General features: G+C 41.2%; 1 protein-coding gene across 1 annotated transcript; it reads left to right on the top strand.

The window, feature by feature from the left end:
* The first annotated feature begins 1028 nt into the window (after positions 1–1028).
* zgc:175214 (uncharacterized protein LOC557610 homolog) lies at positions 1029–9345 on the top strand. Its single transcript, XM_031753755.2, has 7 exons — positions 1029–1706; positions 1897–2270; positions 3876–4029; positions 5369–5411; positions 5908–5949; positions 6576–6658; positions 8468–9345. The coding sequence occupies exons 2-7, from the start codon at positions 2246–2248 to the stop codon at positions 8586–8588; spliced, it is 468 nt and encodes a 155-aa protein (XP_031609615.1). The 5' UTR covers positions 1029–1706; positions 1897–2245; the 3' UTR covers positions 8589–9345.
* The last annotated feature ends 17 nt before the right edge of the window (positions 9346–9362 follow it).

Below are 9362 nucleotides of genomic sequence, written 5' to 3'. Positions count from 1 at the left end.
TGAAGAGTTCACGTTTTTCCTTTAATTTGTCTCCTGTCCATATCTGCAGCAAGCTGTCAACACAATGGTGTTTTCCCCATATTTCACAAGAGGGCGTCCTGTTACCAAAAGCACCACCTTTCACATGCCTACAGTGGCAACACACCTTTAGCTACAACACATCGGGTCAGTCAAACTTGTAAGAACCCAACAATACACGCACTGTATTAAAGAGAGTATTTAGGCTCGTGCATCTGTGCAGCCAATCCAGCTGTTCCCCCGTACTCAGGAGTAATGCCATTTCTAGAGCATGGTGGAGGAAGGAGGAGAGGAGGGGTAAATGAAAATGGCATGTATCCTATTGAACTCTCTCCCTCCCTTTTCCCCTGCCCTTAGGGATTAGAGGAACAGCACTCCCCTTGACCGCCTCGCAGCTTGCCCAGTAGCCCAGCAGCTGTTCTCTCCCTCAGCGAATTGGCAGCCAGGGCTCCTGGTGTGGGGGTGGCATGAACACAACGTCTTTGTCTGTCATTTTTCTCTTCCCACTTTTTTATCTTATCTATACAATCTCATATGCAGACGTACTTCCTGATTCATGTTCTTTCTATTGGTTCTCTGGTTGCAAAGCAGTGACATCATCATTTATATATACATGTATAATATTAGATCAAACAAAGCAAATATTCAAAACAAAAACGGGTATCACACTATTACCAAAATACCGTTTGAGTATGTGTGAAGTGAGGAATGACGATGAATCATTTCTTCTTTTTCTGACCTCCATTTCACACAAATGGCTTTGTTTTGGTTGTCAGGACATCAGCCATGCGCATATCACTGACCGGGGCCTCCCTTGACTTTGCTGCAAGTGTCTCTTTTCTCTCCCTCTCACATATACATGCACAGGGGTGTGCGCATACAGACACATACACATCAGCATGCTTGCAGGAGCCCTATTCGTCAGTGTCTGGCTCATTCTGCCTTCCTTCTGCCTACAGATTGGAGGACAGAGGTAGCAAGGGAGGGCTGAGGGAGAGGAGAGTTGCGAGGCAAAACGGCTGGTCACATGAGCAGAGATCTGTTTACAAACCCAAGGCAGAGCAGAGCAAGAGGAGGAAGGGAAAGGCAAATCGCAGGCTCTCTCTGAGCACCATTATGGATTGAAAGAGGAAGAAGGGAAGCCTGCCATGACAAAGCCAGCTGGAGGTGCAAGAGGCTGAATGCGACACACGCAGACACACTCTTGCGCACACACCGCCTTTGTCTCAGATTTTTTTCTTCTCAATTGAAGCAGCAGATGGTTAGAGGGAGAGTAGGATCCCCCCCTACGCGCACACACATCCACTGACTGAAACACAAACACACACTTGCAAGCAAAACACCAAACCCAGCAAGAGGACTGTTGTTGACTGCATGGAGCTGTCCTCACTTTGTTTGGGCTTTGAAGGAAGCATATCTTTGCCTTCTGTGCTGAGGAGAAATATCAACTGCAAGATCAGAAGACTGGAGGAGGAGACAACAGAGGAGACAAGAGGGGGATGAGACTTGTGAAAATCCCCTGTTAAAAAAAGCAGCTTTTCGAGGAAGACAAAGCACAGATTAATGTCAGATAATTGCCTTCACTGGGTGAGGACTGTCATTTTGAAAGCTAGCTGTTACTGAGTTTCGTGAAGGGACGACACTGCAGACACAAAGTGAAGTCAAAGAGGCCCCTTTCTGGTGGAAATGTAAGTATTTCCTGTTACAAAGCAGCCCGTGTTGTTTACCACACTGCGATCAAGCGAGAATCAGTTTCTCACAGTAGCAACTGCTGAACTGCACATGGTGTGAGATATATGAGAAACAATCATGTCACCTAAACAGGTTTTCTTTGTCTCTTTTCTCCTCTGTGATGACATCATTCTCACTGGGATCCAGGAGCACATGAGGTCTCCAGTCCCGGTCCAAACCTCAGTCCCAAATCTCCCAATCTTAACACGGAGCGGTTAATCCAGATTTGGGAATGTTGGGCAGCACAGATTGCTGAGCCAACAAAACCACACCTCCAGAGGATTTGTGGAATCTGAGCAAATCTGAGAATCTTGATGGTTGTTGTTTGCGGGAGCTAGCACAACCCAACAAAAAGAGCAATCCAGCTCAGTGTAACTGAATCTAGACTCCAAAACAGATTTCAGTGGCCGAAGCTCCAGCCCACGAGTTTGGCTTGTCTCCAGCCTTTTCCTGACAGGGCCTGAATTTACTGCGGCTGCCTTGGGAGTCACATTTCATGCAACCATTCCAATGGTGTAACGGTAAGTGAGTGGATTCCTTGGCACTTCTCTAAATATATGAGAGATGGAAGCACATGTACTTACTTCATAAACTAAGTTACTTAGTTGCTGGCTGTTGGCTAATGGGATTCAGATAATGGATGTGCTTGTGAATGGGCAAATTGCTGAGAGTGGAGGCCTCAGATAGTGTTTTGAAGAGTGAGCTGAGAGCACTTAAAATAAGCTGCTTTCCAGAACATGTTGTTTCATTTTGGGGTTTTTTGTTGTTGTTGACAACTGTATCCTGTGACATTTTATTCTGTTACCTTGCTCCATATTTTCATTTTCTTTCTTTGGGGTGATTCCTAATTGTATCTTTCATTATGCTACAATAGGTCTTTCCTATGAAACCCTCCACCCGGCTCTTGTAAATCCCCCAACCCCCAGCCATGTCAAATTACCCTTCCCATACCCCCCACAGTGTGCAAGCTGTACCCATTCATTCACTCTAAAGAGAGACACATGGACATTTAGAGGCTGGCAAAGAGCATCCTCGCTACAAATTAATAGGAACACATGTGGCCTGTGGAAGTGGGGCTTCCTCTGCTATTGTTTTACCAAATGGCCCTTGTCCCCCAAGTTCATTCTGTTTAATGCATCACACCCCCCGCCACCTGCAACGCACACATATTTCGATTGTACCACACAGACACCACGCAGCTTTGCTTTTCCATCCCCGAGCGCTGCTTCTCTTACGCGCGCACACACACACACGCTCACACTCTACCACTCATCTCTGTAGAGTCTGTGGAACAGATGGTGGTGTGGCGGAAGTGATGTCTGCCCTTCATGTTTGTCTTGTTCACAGCAAATTAACGCACACTCCTATGAGCGTCTCAGTTGCCACCACAGTGCCAGTCACAGTTCCCCAGACACACCTGCAACTAAGCACTTACTAAATTTGAAGCGTTAACAAATGCTGTGAGTAAAGCTTGTGATTTTTGTGGAGTTTACCTAGAGTGTCACATGCGTTTGCAATTTATAGTTCCATATCAGCAGACACACTCAGTTTTACTGGCACTAGAAGCTTGTCCATGTTCTTGTTAATGATCGACGTTTGTGTACTTTTCTTCAATGATTAATCTTTCTTTTCATTTTATATTGGAAATAAAGTGTTTATGATTTGCCAATAAGAGTTTGGGCGTTCCCCTTATTCCTTAGAAAGGAAAATTGCCTTCAGCTGTCTACCAGAGTAATTGCTCGAACAAACTGCACGGTCTAATGTTTATGCTATCAGTTTCACTTTAAACTGTCGGTGCTAACGGCTGCATACTTTAAATCTTTGTAGATAGCTGAATATAGTGGGAGATTAAACAATGCTGCAGTCTCTTTTTCAGCGTCTCTCTATTTAAAACTGAAGAAATGCAGCTTAAAAAGACAGCAACCCTAAACCAATTTCAAATTTATGACCTATAAAAGAAAACAGGATTTTATTATGTTTTTCTGTGTCATGGGCATCCCATCAAAGAGTTGAAATGAGAAAGTCCTCTAATTCCTCAAACTTGATCTTACATGTTGGACTTTTACCTTAGAAGGTGGCAAACAAGTTAAGTATATAATCTGTTATTTCAAAACTCTTCCTGGCAGGATGCCAGTGTGGTTTGGGTTCTCAGCGTTCTGAACACTACTGCAGCATGGGGTCGGACATCTATCACCTGCCGCTCAATGTCTATGTCATTGTTCTGGGCATCGGCCTCTTCGTCTTCATGCTCAGCCTCATCTTCTGCTGCTACCTTTTCAGGTAGGTTGGGCGAGTCTGAGATAAACAAACCAGTAGTTCGAGATTTTTGGGCAAGTTTGAGCAAGCTTTGGAACACACTACACACCACAGCAGCTTCAAATTAATTCCTAACCACCCTGGCAGTCAGCTATCTTCACGTATTGATGTGTTAATGTTAGCAGCGAATGTCATGCAAGTTTACCAAGCAAGTGTTGAGCTGCCAAAGGTGTGACATGTAGTTTAGGACTGTTAGAACACAATATATGGATTGGATTTCTTGTGTAGAACATCAGATATTCTCTATATAAGGCAAAAGCAAAGCACTTAGAAAAAAAAGGTTGCTGCTATTCATGAACTCCGATCATTTTTACTAACTCTGCAGTTGACCGCAGAATATTTTAGCACATTCTACCTCATGTCTTTCTTTTTTTGGTGGGGACGTTCAGATGAAGCTGTTTTTAGTGGGGGGTGGGGGAAATAATACAGCAAAATACTGCATTGCTCTCTTTTGTTTATTGATACATTATACCCATATATTGATTGGTTTATTATATATTGTGGGCAACATACTCTAACAGCATTCTATCATTACTTACCCTCTGATTCCCTAGATTTCAGGGACAGGCTGTTAAAGCCACTATATACCACGTGTCCAGCACCGGTGCAGAAACCTTAGTGACCACTGGCCATCTAAAGCAAAACAGAGAAACAAAGTTACTGGAGTTTCATTTACAACATTCCAAATCAATATGAATGCTGTGTGTTGTATATAGTTCATGTGTTTGTTAAAGCAAAGCGTATTTCCTTATGCTTAGTGTATTACATTCATGAAATGATATTGTCAGGATGTCAGCACTGTATTTATGGACCATTGTGCTACACCCAATAAATGCAGTTAGTGTAAAGGACTCTGGTTTTAAAAATAAACAATTTTTAAAAAGACATAAATAGTACAACTAATACTGTTATCAGATTTTCTTCAGATAGTAATGAACATCCTGCTAGGCTCAACATGATTATAAGTAACATTTTGAAATATTAGTCGAGAATAAAATTGCAAACAAGTTTCTATAAATGTTGCTAATTTAACCACAGTAATGGACTGGAGGAACAGGAAATGTGAGCAGTTCTGTGAAATTAAGTTAGGATTGAGTGATGTGTGTGTGTGTGTGTGTGTGTGTGTGTGTGTGTGTGTGTGTGTGTGTGTGTGTGTGTGTGTGTGTGTGTGTGTGTGTGTGTGTGTGTGTGTGTGTGTGTGTGTGTGAGAGGCAGAATTGAGATTTATCTTGCAATCACAGGTCAGGATCCACAGAACTTACGTTACAGTTGTTACAGATGTTGTTTTCTTTGTGTCTCCCAGGTTGAAACAACAAGGAACTAGGGAGCAGTTCAGTTACAATGAGGTATGTCAATGCAGTATCTGCCACTGTGGGTGCACATGTAACACCAGCTTCCTAGGCCTGTTATAAATACAAGTCTAACATCTTAGGCCGATATCGCCAACTGTGAAATCTAACACCCCCTTTTTTAGATGACCTTGAATCCATCTACGTGTCGCTACGTTCTGGTTTTAAAATGGTAATCCAGTTGCGGTGTGATGAGGCCCCATACACTAAACTGGTAGCAGAGTGTTAACAGTGTAGCGTGTTGACAGTTGGTAATAATGCTTTCAGACAGGGAAGGTTGAACAGGAACTGCAGGTTTTTTTGTTTTCTCTGCATTTATAATGATTTTTTCACCATGTAGGAGTAAATCAACACATATCAGTTATGTTTTCAGCAAAATGCCGTTTTACACTGTATCTTTCCTGCTGTGTAACACCACCATGGACCCATGATGCTGACACATAGATCACATGACCCAACACATTTCTTCTTTCTCTCCCCTTTTATTCTGCAGGTGGTGCTGAAGGGGGCAAGCAAAAAATTAAGCCTTCTTGGAGTAAGTCATAGTTTCTGCAGACGCTTATAAAATGTGAACCAGACCTATGTTAAACAATGTCAGCTGTTTGTTGCCCACATTGTTTATGTGCCAGTTTAGATGAGATCATTATGTGCTGGGAAGGTTTGGCTGGTTCATTCAATCAGTTTCTCCTTCAGACGTTATTAGCATGCTGCACGTACTCAGGGTGGAGATGTGCTGAAAATATCTTAAATACTGTCAGTGTGAGAGTGCCTGCAGAATGTAGGGCTCCAGGAATAACTGCACTCATTCAAAATGCATTATAAAAAACATCTCTTTCCTGCCTCTTGTGATTTTGTTTAAAAAAAAACCCAACTTCTAAGTATTTTGTTTAAAACCAAGGCTTAGGGCTAATTTTGGTTTTAAATTCAATGTCCAATTTCTCTTTTTAGTTTGAAATAGCCCTGCTGCCTGAAAACGCAGTTAAGATAAAAGCACAGTTTCACAACACTGACATACTTGCACTTTAAAGTAAAACTGAAATTAATTTACCACTTAAATTTAGCTACAAAAAGGCAAGTGCATTAGGTTTGTGGAGATATATATGATGTCTATAACAAGAAAAAAGCCAACCAAACTAACCCTGTGTTGTTTGTGCTCTGCAGCAAACCTGTGCAGTGTGTCTGGAAGAATTCAGGACCCGAGATGAGCTGGGAGTGTGTCCGTGCTCACATGCATTTCACAAGAAGTGAGTGTTAATAAAACAGTGATGTGAAAAGTTCAGTAGAAATAGTAGCTACAATTATTCGCTGTTCTCTTCGGTTAAGTTTAATTAATGTCATTCTCATCAGGCGTGGCGAGATCACAACAAACTAAATGCTTTTGTGTGGGACACACTGAGAGGCAGCCTTTAGTTTAATCTTAACGAAAAGAATAAACACAAACAGGTTGCAATGTCACAGTGATCCTCTGAGTACAAATCTACTTAATTTGAATTTAATTTCCGCACTAGATTAATAAAATAGGCATCAGATAAAGCTACAGGTTGTTTTGCAATAGCATTTACACAACTGTTTATTTCCCCTTTTTATTCCAATAACTGTAAAACTGTTTTTTAACTGTTAGCTTGGCTGCTTGTCTGTATGGTTTGCAGTATGGGTGTAAATATGATAACTATAATCAAATATCAATACTATCGATTGATATTAGTGTGATTGGATCAATGCTTTGTTTCTGTTCTCTCAGTTCAAAATGCAGCCCTCTGAATTGTGCTAAATAAATTATTCATTTATTTTTTGGAAATAAAAAAATATACCTCAAACCAAACCTTACTTCACAACCCCGCTTTAGAGACAGGCACATTTACATTCCATGCCTTTTTAAAAAAATCCAGTTTCGTAGTACAGGAGAATCTAGAAGGTGTGTTTTGCTAACAATTTATTGTGGAAAGTAAAAAGCCAAGTGATTTAGTTGTCATTAAAATGAGCCCAAAATTTGCAGATTGTGAAATTCTACTTATGGAAGGTTGACTTCAAAGTCAGTGGGCATAAAGTTTTCAGATTCTTCTAGAAACACACAAAGAAAAAAAGACGTAAAACCAAACACTGGATGTAAAATTTTAATTGGGGGGATTTTAGTGTTACTTAATATTCTCACCTGAGGACAGAGCCAACCTGGTGGACTGGTTTTCCCAGCTTCCTGTTTTTGTATAACATTGGTTAAGCTGTTTTCAGGTTAACCAGTGTTACACTAAAGCAGTGGTTCTTTAACTTTCTCTTTTTTCTGGCGTGCACCACACTGCCCATTCTGTCATCAATAATTAACTCTAAAAAGGATCCAGTTAGAATTTTTGTGTGAGTGTTGTTTCACCACTCTTAGAACTTAGATGGCACAAACAAAACGCTGCTTCACAGTATTTAGACATGGTCACAAAATTTGGTAGCAGTGATATTATTTTACTCAATCCAACAGCTTCATATAATTTGGTAGAAAATTTGACAAATTACAGATTATATTTGCGATCATATCTAAATACTTTAGTATTGATGTGTGCAAATGCAAAAATTATGTGAAAAACATTTGCAGCAGTTTAAAATCTCAAGGAAGTAGAGCAAGAGAGTACTGTGTGACATCTGCTGGTGGCACTTTTAAATGACAAAAGTTACTTTACTTTCTCCAAAGATTGCGGGGGCGTCAATTTAGCTCAGTGGGTGAACAGGTTACAACATGATGCATGGCTGAGATGCAGCAGCCTGGGTTCGAGTTAAACCTGCGCCCCTTTGCTGCATGTCGTACCCCTCTCACTCCACTCATGATCCACTACAGCAGTATGAAAACTCCTGCTGTAGGAGATGTTAGCATTTTTCATTTAAACAGGAAACAAAGTTCTTTTCAGCTATTTTAAGCTTTAAAAGTTAACTTGATAGGTTTGAAAAAAAATCCCCCAAAACTAAACCAAACTCAAGCAACAACAATAGTGTCCAGCTAACGAAACCTGAGTAATAAAAAAACAGCAATGCAGTATTATTTCAAACTGTTATTTTTCTTGTCCTGTCAGGTGCCTGCTTAAGTGGCTAGAGATCCGCAGCGTGTGCCCCATGTGTAACAAGCCCATCCTGCGGCTACACTCGGACGCTCCCCAGGGTGCCGAGGGGCCTATGGACCCAGAGGAGGTGTGAACGAGCTGAGGAAGAAGAGAAAAGACTCCCTTTACAGAAAACACACACATTAAATACACTAGAGAAGATGAACAAAAGGGTCATCTTGAAGAAATGTTAAAGAGCCCCAAGTAGCAGCATTGCTGCTGACCTTTGAGCAGTTATGCTTTCATGGGAACTGAATATTGATAGCACCAACATGATTTGGTCAAATCAGTCAGAAAGGGTGAATGAATAGGATCTTTCATTAAAATGCTCCTAGTTCTACTTCCATGTTGCACTGTTCACCAAAAAAAGAAAAAAAAAAAAGACAGGAAAAGGAGCAGCAATAGAAAGTTGGATATCATTGCCACTGTCACTGGACGACTGGTGCAACACTGCCGGAGAGAAATGACTCTACTGGTATTGAGCAGGACATCAAATTACAGGATCAGTATGGATACCTCTAATATCTCAGGGGTGTTACCAATACAGCCAGCACAAACCACGTCAATCACCCTATAACCCTGTGCCATACATGCATCTTCAATACTGCCAACTTAGGTGAAATGCTCCAGGAGCCAGAGGCAGCTACACCCTCTGGCTGAAACAGACCAGCCGGATTACAACCACGACGATTTAAGTAGATGATGTTGTTACCGATTGTGTCCCAGGCCCTTTTCCCTTTTAAAAAGAGACTGATAGAAAACTAGTCTTGCCTGTATGTATTGTATGTAACGTCTCCCTATATATATTGTTCTTTTGTATTTTAAATAAAGCGTCATGTAATGTATTGTAACAGCGTTGGATTTATTG

This window comes from Oreochromis aureus, linkage group 6, assembly GCF_013358895.1.
Source record: "Oreochromis aureus strain Israel breed Guangdong linkage group 6, ZZ_aureus, whole genome shotgun sequence".
Classification (NCBI taxonomy): Eukaryota; Metazoa; Chordata; class Actinopteri; order Cichliformes; family Cichlidae; genus Oreochromis; species Oreochromis aureus.
The sequence above is the reverse complement of the archived record's forward strand: the minus strand, read 5'-3'. Positions and strand labels throughout refer to the sequence as shown.

Excerpts from the sequence above, each read along its gene's own strand:
- zgc:175214 (XM_031753755.2), top strand. The coding sequence starts at position 2,246 with ATGCAACCATTCCAATGGTGTAACG. Across the intron at positions 2,271-3,875 it reads ACCATTCCAATGGTGTAACG|GATGCCAGTGTGGTTTGGGT; the intron begins GTAAGTGAGTGG and ends TCTTCCTGGCAG. Across the intron at positions 6,659-8,467 it reads TCACATGCATTTCACAAGAA|GTGCCTGCTTAAGTGGCTAG; the intron begins GTGAGTGTTAAT and ends TTGTCCTGTCAG.